This window comes from Lithobates pipiens, unplaced genomic scaffold (assembly GCF_037356315.1).
Source record: "Lithobates pipiens isolate NorthernLeopardFrog02 unplaced genomic scaffold, aLitPip1_a1.2 Scaffold_25, whole genome shotgun sequence".
NCBI classification, from domain to species: Eukaryota; Metazoa; Chordata; class Amphibia; order Anura; family Ranidae; genus Lithobates; species Lithobates pipiens.
Genome location: NW_027507787.1, coordinates 39,573,004 through 39,589,916, shown reverse-complemented (window position 1 = coordinate 39,589,916; position 16,913 = coordinate 39,573,004). Strand labels below are relative to the sequence as shown.

The 16,913-nt window shown below is 42.0% G+C and overlaps 1 protein-coding gene across 1 annotated transcript in view; it reads left to right on the top strand.

Annotated features, from left to right (window-relative positions):
- The first annotated feature begins 2,018 nt into the window (after positions 1–2,018).
- The window catches only part of LOC143930218 (uncharacterized), an 82,842-nt gene continuing 67,947 nt past the window's right edge, over positions 2,019–16,913 (top strand). Inside the window, exon 1 of the mRNA XM_077454292.1 lies at positions 2,019–2,105. Within this exon, the coding sequence (XP_077310418.1) occupies positions 2,099–2,105 (7 nt within the window). The 5' untranslated portion in view covers positions 2,019–2,098. The remainder of the gene's footprint in view (positions 2,106–16,913) is intronic.

Genomic DNA, 16,913 nt, shown 5'->3' with positions numbered 1-16,913 from the left:
TGGAAGTGCAGTCGCTGTAAATTTGAGGCTTAACATTTGAAATGAGGGGAAGCTCTGCTGATTTTGAACATGCAATCATGTGTAAGCTAAAATGCTGGTTTGGGTATCTATCTATCTATCTATCTATCTATCTATCTATCTATCTATCTCTACTTGCATAGTCCTGCTTGGCCAAAAAAAATGCAAGTCCATCTTGTTTCAACCCCCCCCCCCCCCCCCCCCACAAAAAAAAAAAATGACAATAGTAGTTCCAAAAATATATATATATATATATATATATATATATTTTTTTTTTTTTTTTTTTTTGGGGGGGGGGGGGGGGGGTTTTAAATAATTTTGAATATATATTTTTTCTATAATTGGAAGATTAATCATAGGATGAGGATGAATAAAAACATGTGGTATAACTCTGTGTGAATATAAGCAGCAAAGCTACTTCACTTTTCTTGCATTACGAAGAAGAAAAGAACGGGCTATATTAAAAAACCACAAAATTAGCAGCATGGCGAATATGCTAGCTTCAATACGAACACTAGTTTTACAAGACCGAGCGCTTCCGCCCTGTCCGCCCTGTAAATCCTTTCTGGGCATGCGTCATACTTAGTCCGTCCAACGTGCCTACACACGAGCGGACTGTCCGCTGAAACCAAGTTTGGACGGACTGTCTTACGGAAATTCCGAAAGACTTTGTTCGTCAGACTGTCCGCTGAAACAGTCCGCTGAAGCCCACACACAAGCGGATTGTCCGCTGAAACACTGTTCAGCGGACAAAGTTGGGCGAACAGTCCGCCCGTGTGTACGCGGCCTTAGGCTTACTATGGGGCATCCATTGTCAGCTGCCCTTCCACTACACTGAAGCCGGAGCTGGGACCTGATCATGTGACTGCACCGGAGTGACTTCAGAATAGTTAGGTATAAGCATCTTTTCTTTCATTGGGTAGATAAAATAGGCTTAAAATGGGGGGGGAGTTGGGGTATAGGTTTAGCCTTAGTTGGATTTTGACTGAACTTCCACTTTAATTCCAAGAAGAGTGGTAAGATGCTCTGTAGACACCTTTTAAAGCCAGCTTACCCTGAATCAAGCAACAGTGATTGTACAAGGTGTTCTAACCTGTCTGATTTGTGTCACTAAACCACGGCTTTGGATGTCTGTGGGTGCCCTTTGGACCTTTAATCATTGTCTTTGAATAATAATGAAGATATTCTGTCTCTAGTAACAGACATATTTCATCCTAAAGTGTAACTGCATTTCTAGTGCAGTAACACTAAACTTGTAAATCCAACCCACTCCCAGTCCATGTCCCCAAATTTTATACCCACCTATTTACAATCCAGCCAGACCCCGACACTTGAGAGCTTGCACTCCACATTCTGTTCAGGTATGAGAAAATACCAATTGAGCAATGCTTGAAAAAACTGGGCTATTTTTGGCCACCAAAGGTATCCACTCTACATTAATAATAATTTATACTGTTGGCTATGATCTCCTCTTTTAATAGCAATTTAAAATCGGATAACCCTTACAGTGTAGTACACACTGTAGATAATATGGAAGGCAAGCGCCTGCTTGTGTACCAGCCTGGGGCATTGACCGTATAAAAGACCTGTGGCTAGCACAAGATTTTGCCTTCTGTGCAAATAAGACCTTAATAATTTGCTGACGCCAGTGAATTTTTAGCAATACAACCTGATACATGTCTAGGACAGCAAGAAAGCTTGATACAATTCTAGGACAACAAGCAATGACAGTGCGCATTGTGTTCCCTTTTGGAGATTAACTGCAACAAAATATCTTGCTAAATTTGGTAAATTTTTTACATTTTTAACAATTTATACAGCAAGCACTTGTTGCAACATGTAACCCTTGAAGGCAATCTTACTATTCCCAGAGTAAGATAATATTTGGACATTCTGAAGGTCTTGTCCTTTACGGTATTAGCGCCGTGCCAGGTATGACGTACAAGCTGTATGTAGATAGGCACTATGCAAATAGAAACTTGTGATATTGTACATTAAGTCGCATAATAAGCTACTTACAGTCCATAATTCTTCTAATTCAGAGTCCACAACTTAGGATACAGAAAGTTCTACAGCAGCAATGCCAGGTAATTCTACCATATTGTACATGTAATTCTATGTGTGCATGACAGCAAGATTGGATAACATGACCTATTTTCCATAACATTCTTCCCTCTTGCTCTTTGTTTCCGCACATTTGGCAGCATGAATATTTTTATATCCCAAGTGTCTTCTAAATCACTTCTAGAATTTTGGATTCCACAACCCCCTTATCTCTGCTCAGCTTGGCTTTTGATGAGTCAGCAATGTTTTCTTCCCAGAAGGAAACAAGTTTCCCTGAATCGTTTCTGAAGACACACTGGGAAGCAGCTGATTTCCCAGCTTTTAAGAAGCAGAGGATACTTATTAAAATAAAATATTTTAACCTGGGTTTAAATGTACCAATGAATCAGTGCTTGCTCCATGTTTCTTTAAGCTTATACAAATGTTTGCTTTGTGTATCATGCTGCATTCTGGAATGGTAAGTGTTATTAGGAGCACTGGAGTCATGTATTTGATAACTTGACGTTTTCTTCCATATGGTTTCATGTGACACAGATTTATTGTTGCTATTGTGTTTTAGCACAGTCTATACTAAGGTCTAAGATCCTAATAGTTAATAGGTAATTTTTAATTTGCTTTGCCTTTCTAATCTAATACACCACCTATCATGACAAAACTCAATCAAAGGCGTAAAGTAGGCTTGTGCAATTCGTTTCGTAACGAATCGAAATTCGGCCGAATTTTGCATCTTTCGGACATTCGGATGCATCCGAATAAAAAAATAACAAATAACAACGAATACGAAAGAAATATAACAAATGAATTCGAATGAATTCGACATGATTCGGTAATTCTTTAAAGATCTAATGAAACAAAAGGTCAGCTCAAAGTAAATCTTATAGTCCAATCAGCTAATTAATTTTGTGCCGGAGGATGGATTACTGGCAAAGTGCATTCCTGAGAACTGAGTTAGAAGGGTGTTGTATTGTATTTGAGCCGAGGAGAAGAGACGTTGTCATTGTGTGTTTTAAAAGATTCAATAAACAAACGACTTTCCAAATTACAAATCATTATCACGAATGTCTATACATACATACATAAATAGCGAATTTCAACGAATACGAACGAATGAATTCGACACTCTATGAATGATAACGAATTATCCGAAAAATTATTAATGTAACATAACGAATATAACAGAACGAAATTATGTATTTTACGAATGACAACGAACCGAAACTAAACAAAATTTTCCGTTGTGCACAAGTCTAGCGCAAAGTAGAAATTTGTCACCCGAATAGTAACTCCAACCGATCAGATGCAATTATTGTTTGGTTATAAAATTGCCGGCAGGGAACTCTATTGATTTTCCAGGGCAGAATTAAAGAAATCTAGCCATGAAAGGCTAACTTACAGCTGTATTAAACCTCAAAAATGCACTATTTTATATTGGAGGTTACCAAACCTTAAGTGTGGTGGCTTCCTTCATTTTATTTTTTTAGGCTTTTTTACCTGGTGATATGGCCTGTAAAACACTTTCTATATTAGGGTGTCTAAACTCTGGATATAATTCATTTTGCCAAATTACCATATATATCTTACTTAACTTTGACTGTTGTTCAACATCTAACTGTTCACGAATTGTGTTGCTATTTGGAGCTACGACTCCAACTTTACTTATCCTGAATTTTTTTTCAAATAAACTTTGATGAAACTAAACTCTGGATATAGATACAATAGAGCAGTGATGGCAAACCTTGGCACCCCAGATGTTTTGGAACTACACTTCCCATGATGCTCAACTACACTGCAGAGTGCATGAGCATCATGGGAAATGTAGTTCCAAAACATCTGGGGTACCAAGGTTCGCCATAACTGCAATAGAGTCATCTTTGGACAGCAACAGAGTAGTACAGGTATGCCACACTTTTAAGTACTCAATGGGGTTTATTTACTAAAGCTGGAAAGTGCAAAATCAGGCTCACTTCTGCATAGAAACCAATGAGCTTCCAGGTTTTATTACCAAAGCTTATTTGAACAAGCTGGGGTTATAAGCTCATTAGTTTCTATGCAGAAGTGAGCCTGATTTTGCACTTTCCAGCTTTAGTAAATAAACCCCATTGTGTACGTAAAAGTGGGGTATGCCTGTACTAACAGATTTAGAAGGACTTGAGCAAGAAATGAACTCCAGCTAAAACTATGTAGGAGTTACATCAACACTATCTCTTGGGGACAGAGACAATTGAGTACTGTCCGTTATACTTTTTTTATTTTCACTAACATACACTTTTTCAGGACAAGCTTTCGGGGGAGGTCCCCCTTCTTCAAGGTTCCAGTGGTACTGATTTACAAAAGTTTTAGCAGAATGCAAAAAAAATGTTTAAAAAACACAACCTCTGAGGGAAAGGAGAAAAAAAAGAAAAACAGACAAGCACAAACAAATGTACATGGCAATGGTAATAAAACTAGCATAGTTAGTGAGATAAGACAGAAGGAGAGCTATGGACTGAGGGGGGGGACTGAGGGGGGGGGGGTGATATCAGTGCCTGACCTCACAAATGTGCTTTTGGAAGAATGGACAAATATTCCCGTAGACACACTCCTAAACCTTGTGGGCAGCCTTCCCAGAAGAGTTGAAGCTATTATAACTGCAAAGGGTAGGCCAATTTATGTCTATTCTGTATGGAACAATAAAATACCATTTTCTCCTCCACTCTACCTTGAGTATGGGGTGTCAGCTATTATAGGTGATCACCTTTGCTTTTGTACATCGTACAGATGCGCCACTTCACAGGAAGGTTTAAGACATCCCTTAAGCATGTTATTTGATGGAATTGCGTAATTTTAATGCTGCCCCTTATCCTTTTTAAAAGTGCTGCTCCCATTTGAACAATATTTTTTACAGCAGTGCATTTGGCCTATCGCCATGCCCCAGCTCCCCATGCCCTTTTTTTGACGACCCCTTGCCTGTTAGCATTGAAAATTGGCCAAAAAGTGATTTTCAGGATTCACCCTCTTATAGACTTCAAGAGGATTGAGATTACCATTCGCAATTTCTGAATTTTATTTTTTTAGATTAGTGAAACATCCCTTTAACCAAACCGAGGCACATCTGTCTCATCACAAACAGGAATTAAAAGGGAATCTCCACAAATGGACATAGACAGCAAAAGAAAAACCTGACAGGGGTTGCGGTTCTAACTATTGCTTTAAATACACTTTGGTCATCAGTTGCAGAGGTCCAAGCTGTAGACCAAACCTTTAAAGCCAATATGAATAAGAAAAAGCGAAACATGCCATCACCCGAGCCACCAATGAAAGTTCATCTTTTTGATAACCTGACCTAAAGTTGTTGTAAACCTCAGACATGAAATATAAACAAAGCATATCCTTCTATAATGTGGACTAAGGTGGTTATTTATGAAAGCCAAATCCACTTTCCACTACAAGTGCACTGGAATTGCACTTTCAAGTGCAGTCGCTGTAGATCTGAGGGGGACATGCAAGGACAATAAAAACAGTATTTTAGATTGCACATGATTGGATGATAAAATCAGCATAGCTTCCCCTCATTTCAGATCTTCCCCTCAAACCTACAGCGTCTGCACTTGCAGTGCACTTGTAGTCAAAGTGGATTTGCATTTAGTAAATAACCCCCTGAGTTTAATTTCTGTCTGCTGCTTAATTCCTCTGTTATTAGCATGAGTCGCTTCTGACAAGTTTTTCAGGTACCAAGAGAAAAAAGGTGTCAGGGGAGGGAGCTCTAGCTGATTGACAGGCTTAGCTCTGTTCCTGTGTGCTGTGTGAAGAGGAGTGTGTCCCTCCCCTCCAATTAGCTCTCAGCTCTCCTCAGGGAGCTCTGCAGCGTAACGTCAGCTCTCCGCCCCCTTTTTCTGACAGGTCAGACAAGCTTTATAAATTCCGGACTTTGAAGGACTGTAGAGAAGAGAAGACTGCAGATAAACAGCTACAACTTATGTAGGAGGATTTGTTTAATCTCTGTGTATCAAGTGAGGCTATTCACTGAGTATATGTCAGGGTTTACAACCACTTTAAAGCAGTATTAAACTGCTGCAATAAAAAAAAAAACAACAGCAAAAAAACAATTGCCTGCAAAATAATAACATAATGTGCTAGTATGCATAGCACTTACCTTAAAACGCCCTCCAGGCGCACACATGCGCGTGGGAGCCTACGGTTACAGCGTGGAGCTCTGGAGGTCCAGCACAGTATACCGGACCTTGAAAGCACATGCATACAGTGACGTCAACGGCTGCATACAGGGTGAATATCTAACTGGTGCACATTTAGGAGATATTCATTCTACCTATAGGTAAGCCTTCTTATAGGTTTACCTGTAGGTAAAGATCACAAAGCAGACTTTACCATCGCTTTAAAGCGGTTGTATACCCTTATTATTTATTTTTACCTACAAATAAGCCTATAATAAGGCTTACCTGTAAGTAAAATTAATATCTCCTAAATCTGTACGGTTTAGGAGATATTCACTTTGCATGTAGCTGCTGACGTCAGTGGCGCATGCGCTGTGAAGGCCCTGCTGAAGAAGGCCAGGGAAGAAGACTCCCACGCCCATGCCCGGAAGAAGCGCAGAGGGCAAAATGTCAGCTCCCTCAGCGTGGACCGGGATCAGATGCCGACGTTTCTTTCTAAGGTGAGTATTTCATAATGAGCTAGTATGCGCTGCATACTAGCTCATTATGCCTTACAGGTTTTTTTGTTTTAAAAAAAAAAATATTCTGTGCGGGTATACAACCGCTGGATGCCGCAGGTTACGGAATCTCACATGTCTTCACTGCTCATAGCATCCTCTCGCCAGTTTATCCTAATTTTGAACTGATATTTTTCAGTTAAACATTTTAGGTCAATGCTCGAAATTTCAAGTTGTGAGCTACTAGCGAGCTAATAGCCAGGACTTAAAGAGGATGTAAACCCTGATGGGTTTACTTCTTCTTTGTCTCCCTGCAAAGGTAAAGCATAATGGACTACTATGCATATGTCACTTACCTGACACAGGAGCCAGCGATGTCACTGATGTCCCCTGTAGTATGGTGCGTCCAATTTTTTTCCGGGTACTGCTGCTCCGGCCACTCACAGCGCCGGAGCAGCGAGGACGTCACTCCCGTGCATGCACACGGGGCCGCCACTAACGGCATATCTCCGTTAGCAGTGGCATGCTGCTAACGGTGACAGTGTGCCTGTGCGCCGCTGTCTACGGCGCATGCGCCATAGACAACGGTGACTGTCTTTTAGTAAATATCTCCTAAACCGTGTAGGTTTAGGAGATATTTCTTGGACCTACAGGCAAGCCTTAATCTAGGCTTACATGTAGGTCAAAGTGGTTTGTAAGGGTTTACAACCACTTTAAGAGTTACTCACCACCAGTTGCCACACCCAACCCCTACCTTTTCCTGCCCCTTGTTCTTCCCCCAAAACATGCCCTCGTAAATTATCAGTGCCCATCAGTGCTGCCTTACAGTGCCACCTCATCAGTGATCATCAGTGCCGCCTCATTAGTGACCATCAGTGTAGCCTCATCAGTGGCCATCAGTGCCCAATAATAGCAGCTTATCAGTGCAGCTCCATCAGGGCAGCTTATCAGTGCTGCCTCATCAGTGGCCATCAGTGCCACCCCATCAGTGCCCATCAGTGCAGCCTCATCAGTGCCCATCAGTGCCCATCAATGCAGCCTATCAGTGCAGCCTTATCAGTTCCCATCAATGCAGCCTATCAGTTCCCATAAGTGCAGCCTTATCAGTGCTCATCAGTGCAGCCTCATCAGTGCCCATCAGTGCAGCCTCATCAGTGCCCATCAGTGCACCCTCCTCAGTGCCCATCAATGCCTATCATTGCATGGGGATCACAGAGAGGAATTTGGAGGAGAGCTGGCCACATCACAGAGAGAAAAGCTCTAACACTGTGATGTAGGTTAGATCTGAAACGTTGGCTGCTATCAAAGTCCTGTCTCCTGGACCGGATCCTATGAAGGACAGTACACAGGCACTACAGGAGGCGGGACTTTGTTTGACAGCGGCTGGCATTTCAGATTCATGCTGTGTCACAGCAGGAGATCCTCTCTCTCTCTGTGTGATCCGGCCGGCTCTCCTCCGAACAGTTTCTTGGCTGTTTGCTTCTGCCAGAAATGGTACGGCCTTTTCTACAGGACATCAGACAGGCCCGGCGGATAATTGCCTCCCTGCTCCCCCGGCTCAGTCGGCCCCTGCTCCACACTCGCCCTCAGCTTACTTCTACTCACCTAGTGCGAGCAGGGGAGTGGACATTTTCAGGACTGATTTAGGTGATATTTATCTTTGTCTAATCATGAATATCATTGGTAAATTTAACCTGAAAAAACTAATAGATGATCGATGTCCTAAAAAAACACGCTGGGTAGACAATCGTGTTTAATGTTTTTGTGGCATAGGTTAATTTGGGGATTGGTGGTAGTAGTAAGGATACCGAAATGGTATTTAAAGTAATATCATAAACACTTTTAGCAGTTTCCTGTAAATGAGTCTGTGTGTAAATTCACAATGGCTGATAAGATCTGTAATGAGCCAGTTTTATTACAGTGTACTGCTCTGTACAGGTGAATTGGGAAAGAGCTGGATTCCTGCAGTAGGTAAGCACATCATTCTGAGGGAAATGGTTTCATGAACGTTAGGAGTATTTGAATCAGGGGCAGACTGACCATTCGGGCACTGCCTGAGGGCCAGGGTCAGGGGGGGCCCATGAGAGACTCTGTCTGCCCCTGGAGGTGCCCACAGCTTAACATTCAGAGAAAGATTGTGAGGTAGCTGGAGGCTTGAGAGTGCAGACAGAGCGATATCCTCTCGGAAATAGCCACCTGACCTGCCTTGTGCGTAGCAACAGGTCAGTGTGTAATTTTTTTTTAAATCAGAAAATAGTTTTATTGAAAAGAAGTGTACATACGTGTCCAACAAGCATTTGTACAAGTTGTACATTATCGTGTGGGACATTGAAGAATTCTTGACATGACAAGTTCCCTAGGACTTATTCCTGGTGTATCAAACCAAGGGGTCCAAAACTTTTCGAACTATGCTGATAGATATACTGCTCCATAATGAGGGTATTTCCCATATGCGTTATCCAAGAGGTAACTGCAGGTGGATTCAACAATTTCCCTCCTATAAGTATAACCTTTCTGGCCTGGAACAAGGCCGGAGAGAAGGCAATCCTAACCACCTCCTCCGGGAACCGCCTCCTCCAAGATACCCAACATGCAGCAGATCGGGTCCAGAGATAAGGTTGTCTGAAACACCAATTGAATCAGTTTACTGTGTGACACAGTGAGTGATATTCCCTATATATAACACTGACATCTGTACACTTCGACAGGAAGAACATCCCTTACATTGGTGGTCAGTGAGAAGAATGATCTTTACATTGGTGGTCAGTGAGAAGAATGATCTTTACATTGGTGGTCAGTGAGAAGAATGATCTTTACATTGGTGGTCAGTGGGAAGAATGTCTCTTTACATTGGTGGTCAGTGGAAAGAAGGCCTCTTTACATTGGTAGCCATTGGGAAGAATGCCCCTTATGTTAGTGGTTGATGGCAGGAATGCCTCTTACATTGGTGACTGATAGGAAGGATGCCCCTTACTTTGGTGATCAGTGGGAAGAATGCTTCTTACATTGGGGGTTGGTGGGAAGAACTTTTCTTACATTGGTGGTCAGTGGGAAGAATGTCCTTTACATTGGTGGTCTGTGGGAAGAATGTTCCTTACATTGGTGGTCAGTGGGAAGAATGTTTCTGATAATGGTAGTCAATTGGAGGAATGCCCCTTACATTGGTGGTCAGTAGGTAAAATGTCCTTTACATTGGTGGTCAGTGGGAAGAATGTTCCTTACATTGGTGGTCAGTGGGAAGAATGTTTCTGACAATGGTAGTCGATGGGAGGAATGCCCCTTACATTGGTGGTCAGTGGAAAGAATGCCCCTTAGATTGGTGGCCAGTGAAAATGATATAAAGTAAATCAAAATTATTTTAAAGAAATGTAAATCACACCCATGACCCGGCACACGCTCTGTATAAAAAGCGTTATGTAGGACGAGCACATGCATGTAAACAATAATGACACCACACATGTATGGTATCGTCGAACGCCATAATGAAGGAGCAATTCTAGGGCCATCATTTTGTAACATGTTGGTCAGAGCATTTTATTTTTTGTATATTTTTTATTAAACTGTTCCGCTAAGAACACATTTGTTGCAACTGTTATATTGTGTTCATTTATGAAAACCTTAATTTTGAAAATGTACCATTGTTGCACTTTCTTTAACCACTTCAGGACCGCCGTATTGCCAATGTACGTCAACACAATGGCACAGGCAGGCACAATCACGTAGATGTACGTGCCTGCCTTCCAGCGGGTGGGGGGTCCGATCGGACCCCCTCCCGCTGGTTACGGCAGTCCGGTTCGCTCCAGGAGCGCTCCGTGATGAGGGGATGGCCGTTGGTTTTCGGCCACCCCCTCTGGATCGCTCTTGGCCAATGAGAAGCTTCCTCCCACTGTGTATTGTTTACACAGGAAGGAGGAAGTGATGTCATTCTCCTCGGGGCGGTCTTTTTGACCGGACTACGAGGAGAAGACTAATAGTAAGTGTGCACCAACACTACACTGACATGTAGGTACACACAGGCACACAAACCCCGCCCCCGATCCCCCCCCCCGATCGCCCCCCGATCCCCCCTCCCCCCCCAGTCACAGTGTCACTGATTGCATTGATCATTTCTTTACTGATCAATGCATTCAGTGTCAGTTGTGACAGTAAAAACTGTCAGGACAGTTAGTGTTAGGTCCAGGGTAGCCCCCTATCACCCCCCAATAAAGATTTAACCCCCTGATTGCCCCTAGAGTTAACCCTTTCACCCCCTTTTGCCAGTGTCACTAAGCGATCATTTTTCTGATCGCTGCATGTGTCGCTAGGTAGCTAGTTATTTTTTTAGGTTCATCGCCAGGTTTTTATATCGCTAGGTACCCCGATATACTACCCAATAATGGTTTTAACCCCCTGATTGCCGCTAGTTAACCCTTTCACCCCCTTTTGCCAGTGTCACTAAGCGATCGTTTTTCTGATCGCTGCATTAGTGTCGCTACAGTCGCTAGGTAGCTAGTTATTTTTTTAGGTTCACCGCCAGGTTTTTATAGCGCTAGGTACCCCGATATACTACCCAATAATGGTTTTAACCCCCTGATTGCCGCTAGTTAACCCTTTCACCCCCTTTTGCCAGTGTCACTAAGCGATCATTTTTCTGATCGCTGCATGTGTCGCTAGGTAGCTAGTTATTTTTTTAGGTTCACCGCCAGGTTTTTATAGCGCTAGGTACCCCGATATACTACCCAATAATGGTTTTAACCCCCTGATTGCCGCTAGTTAACCCTTTCACCCCCTTTTGCCAGTGTCACTAAGCGATCGTTTTTCTGATCGCTGCATTAGTGTCGCTACAGTCGATAGGTAGCTAGTTATTTTTTTAGGTTCACCGCCAGGTTTTTATAGCGCTAGGTACCCCGATATACTACCCAATAATGGTTTTAACCCCCTGATTTCCGCTAGTTAACCCTTTCACCCACTTTTGCCAGTGTCACTAAGCGATAATTTTTCTGAACGCTGCATCAGTGTCGCTAGTGTCGCTAGGTAGCTAGTTATTTTTTTAGGTTCACCGCCAGGTTTTTATAGCGCTAGGTACCCCGATATACTACCCAATAATGGTTTTAACCCCCTGATTGCTGCTAGTTAACCCTTTCACCCCCTTTCACCAGCGATCACAGTATAAGTGTCACTGGTGACGCTGGTTAGCCAGTTAGTTATTTAGGTTCCCCGTCAGGTTTTTATATAGCGCCAGGGACCCCCATATACTACCTAATAAAAATTTGAACCCCCTGATTGCCCCTAGTTAACCCTTTCACCACTGATCACCGTATAAGTGTTACGGGTGACTCTGGTTAGTTTGTTTTTTATAGCATCAGGGCACCCACCATTTATTACCCAATAAAGGTTTAACCCCCTGATCACCCGGCGGGTGATATCAATTAGGTTTTAGGGTCAGGGTCTGCGTCGCCCCAGGCAGCGCTAGGTTAGTGCCAGTAACGCTAACACCCACACGCAAAGCATACACCTCCCGTAGTGGTATAGAATCTGAACAGATCAATATCTGATCTGATCAGATCTATACTAGCGTCCCCAGCAGTTTAGGGTTCCAAAAAAACGCATTGTTAGCGGGATCAGCCCAAATACCTGCTAGCACCTGCGTTTTGCCCCTCTGCCCAGCCCACCCAAGTGCAGTATCGATCGATCACTGTCACTTACAAAACACTAAACACATAACTGCAGCGATCGCAGAGTCAGGCCTGATCCCTGCCATTGCTAACAGGTTTTTTGGTAGCATTTTATATTCAAATCCGGAAGGCAGTGCTTGGTTTTCGGGGTCCCGTACGTGGCTAGGCTCCCAAAAAGTCCCCCACATGTGGTATCCCCATACTCGGGAGAAGCAGCAGAATTTATTTTGGGGTGTAATTTGCCTTCTGCCCATAGCATGTGTGAGCAATATATCATTTAGTGACAACTTTGTGCAAAAAAAAAAAAGTTTGTAATATTCCCGCAACTTTTGGCAAAATATAAAATATTCCATGGACTCAACATGCCTCTCAGTAAATAGCTTGGGGTGTCTACTTTCCAAAATGGGGTCATTTGGGGGGGTTTTGTGCTATTTTGGCATTTTATGGCCTTCGAAACTGTGATAGGTAGTGAGGAGTTAAATCAAAAATTTGCACCCTTAGAAATCCTGAAGGTGGTGATTGGTTTTCGGGGTGCCGTGCGCGACTAGACTCCCAAAAAGTCCCACACATGTGGTATCCCCATACTCGGGAGAAGTAGCGGAATATATTTTGGGGTGCAATTCCACATATAACCATGGCATGTGTGAGCAATATATCATTTAGTGACAACTTTTTGTAAAAAAATTTTTTATTTTTTTTGTCATTATTCAATCCCTTAGGACAAAAAAAATAAATATTCAATGGGCTCAACATACCCATCAGCAATTTCCTTGGGGTGTCTACTTTCCAAAATGGGGTCATTTGGGGGGGATTTGTACTGCCCTGCCATTTTAGCACCTCAAGAAATGAGATCGGCAGTCATAAATTAAAAGCTGTGTAAATTCCAGAAAATGTACTCTAGTTTGTAGACGCTATAACTTTTGCGCAAACCAAAAAATATACGCTTATTGACATTTTTTTTACTAAAGACATGTGGCTGAATAAATTTTGCCCTCAATGTATGACTAAAATTTAGTTTATTCGATTTTTCTTATAACAAAAAGAAGAAAATATCTTTTTTTTTCAAAATTTTCGCTCTTTTTCCATTTATATCGCAAAAAAAAAAAATCGCAGAGGCAATCAAATACCATCAAAAGAAAGCTCTATTTGTGGGAAGAAAAGGACGCAAATTTCGTTTGGGTGCAATATTGCATGACCGCGCAATTACCAGTTAAAGCAGCGCAGTGCGAAATTGCAAAAAGACCTCTGGTCCTTAAGGTGTTTATTGGTCCGGAGCTGAAGTGGTTAATGTGTTTTTCTTTATTTTCAACACAGTGTAGAGCAATTCTGTGAGGAACGCATGTAATGTGGGCAGTGCAATATGTAGGTGGGGCTTTGTTGGGGGTGGCTGAAGTGTGTTTAGGGACACAGGGGGCCCCATTATCTCCTGTTGCCCAGGGGCCCCATAAGTTGTCAGTCCACCCCTGATTTGGATCTACCTGGTATTTCAAAGTTTTCAAGGATGGGTCACACTTGGTATTCAGTCAATGTTATGCCATAGAAAGCTGTTAGAGACTGCAGACATGTAACAGGAGATGGTTAAATACCACAGGTAGTCTATAAGAGATGGTCAGAGCCTGCAGACTTACTAGAGCAGATGACCAGAGACTGCGAATACGCTATTAAAGTTGTTGGAGACTGGGGGATATGCTTCAATAGACACTCATAGACTGAAGACACATTACATGAGACTGCTAAAGACCACTATTATTACACACAAACACCAATCGTCCAGTTATCCAAAATGTCACTATATATATATAAATATATATAATATATATATATATATATATATATATATATATATATATATATATATATATATATATATATTTATTTATATATATAGTGACATTTGGGATAACTGGACAGTTATGTTGTTTTATTATTGTCTTTAGATGCTTGGTTATGATTACAAATAATTTTAAGAAATCTGTGATATTACATAGCAACTACTTCATCATGCTCACGATTGTTTTTACTGGTGTTTGTGCGAACGCTTTTATTTGTTTATTACATCACACTTTGTTTAATAATCAAACAAGGGAGAAACGCTCCATTGATGACCTTATTTGCCCTGATGATACACAGTGCAGTTATCGGTTGCACTAAGGACACATAACTTTGCTATGCCCACACTTGGCATCTTTCATCGGATGTTACCCAGCTATGATACTTACCATACAAGTTAAAATTTAATTGTAGAATCTCCCAATACCTTCATTTTTGTTGTGTGAAGGCATACATAAACTATCCAATAGGCCAGAAAGTGACTGTGGCACCACAAAAAAATAATTTACTCACGCTAATTAAGTTAGTGCAAAATACATTTTCTGAGTCACTGACACTTCTCCTCTTTGCACTTTTCCTGAACTGTCCATTTGTTTCACATCAGTGATCCAAATATGTTCAATTCAGAATGTCAGCATAGTAGCCAGGCAACTAGAATTTTCAGAAGGAGCTCAGCAATGGCTCTCTATGGGAAAGGTTTACTCTAAAAGAAACCTGTACTGAAAAGAAGTATAGAGGCCAACATTTTAAAACGTTCTTCTGAAATGTTTAGCTGCCTGGCTGTCTCTGTCTTCAGTACCTGAAACATGCCTCCCAACTTTCTGAGATGGGAACGACAGACACCTATTAGCAAAAGTATGTAGGTATTGGATACATCTCTGCCACGTCCCCTTAAAGAGGGAGTCATAAATCATAAATACTCCAGCTGCTGACTTTTAAGAAATGGACACTTACCTTGCCTGGGGTCCAGCAATGTCGGCAGCCTGGTCCGATTGATCGCTTGGCACTCGGCTGCTGCCGCCACCATTCTCTGTGAGGAAATCAGGAAGTGAAGCGTTGCGGCTTCACTTCCCGGTTCCCTACTGTGCATGCGCGAGTCACGCAGCGCAATGGGAATGGTCCGCGCTGTCTCTGGGACCCGTGTGTGTCCCAGCAGACAGCGCAACGGGACAGGAAGAGGCATAGACTATGCCCGGAAGTGGGTGCAAATACCTGTCTTAGACAGGTATCTGCACCCCCCTTCCCCCTGAAAGGTGCCAAATGTGACACTGGAGGGGGGAGGGTTTCGATGAGCAGAAGTTCCACTTTAGGATGGAACTCCGCTTTAAAGAGAATTGTACAAAAAAAGATTGGTGCTTTTTTTACCACTACTATTTCTTTATATTGGCTTTTGGAATTTACAAATCTAGGAATTGGATTAAAGGTAAAACACTTTTTGATAGATAAGTAGTGTATTTTTATATACAACTATATAGATCAGACCAAAATGAGGGACGCATGAGGAGGAAAGAGAGATAGTCCCTCAAAATCAGGGACATTTGGTAGCTATGCCTGAATTACAGACCTGGAACAATCATGCAACTAGTGAGAACATCAGCAAGTTTGAATAAAGTCAGAATACAGTAAAGTTAATTCTTTTTCAGCATGGCAACATGTTAAAGCACATGGCAACATGTGACACTACATGACTTATGGCAGCTTTTCTTAAACGTTTTAGCCCAAAGGAACCCTATAAAATAATTTCTGTCTTGGGGAACCCCCTGCTGAAACCAGTGGGAAATATACCCCTTACTTTTGTGGCCAGTGGGAAGAATGCCCTTCTTAGGAACAGCTAAAAAGATCATTGGTGTCATGCAATTGACTCTAACAAGTAGCCCTGGTCTCAGAACTATGCAAGTACCATCAGATGGAAGGTCACAGCTCAAGGAACCCCTCACAACATCTGGAGGAACCCTTAGGTTCAATGGAATCCTAGTTGAGAAGTATATGTGATCGATAGAGCACAGCCAACTGCTCAACACTACAGCTTTTCCTCCAGGCATTGTCATATTGCACCAGACCACCACAGTCCCTTTTGTTTGTACTTCCAATACTTTCACAGCTTGCTGTGTCTCACATATAGAAAGCCCAATGCAACAAAAAAAAAAAAACAAAGAACAAAATAAGTACTAGCATTCTTTTTACAGCCACCAGCCAGACTGAGTTCTGCTTTGGATGAATGAGATTGCTGACTGATAAAGGTAGTAGAAAGAAAAATAAACAATGCAGGTTTTAATATGTACACTCACAGTGACCATGTGAGATGCTCTTTGGATTCAGACTGCTTTCTGGCTTAAAGTGCATCTAAAGCTTTTTTTTTTTTGTGTCTGAGGGCTTGCTCACATCATGTGCAGTGTGGGAATGCATGCAAAATCATGCATTTTCCCACACGTCGCTAAAAATCAATGTCCTTCTGCAGATACATACAGGTGACACTTTTTTTCTTGATGGCACCCCATGCATTTGGCAAATGTGCGTGTGTTTGCATATCCTAATACGCATGGTACCGTAGTACCATGCGCTTAGGTGCATCGTGATTAAAAAAAAAAAACATAACATACCAACACCTTTTTTGCACTTTTTTCATGCTTAGGGCAGCCCATTGAAATTAATAGATTGCCCTAAAATGTGACAAAGAGGAACACGCAAAAAAAGTGTGC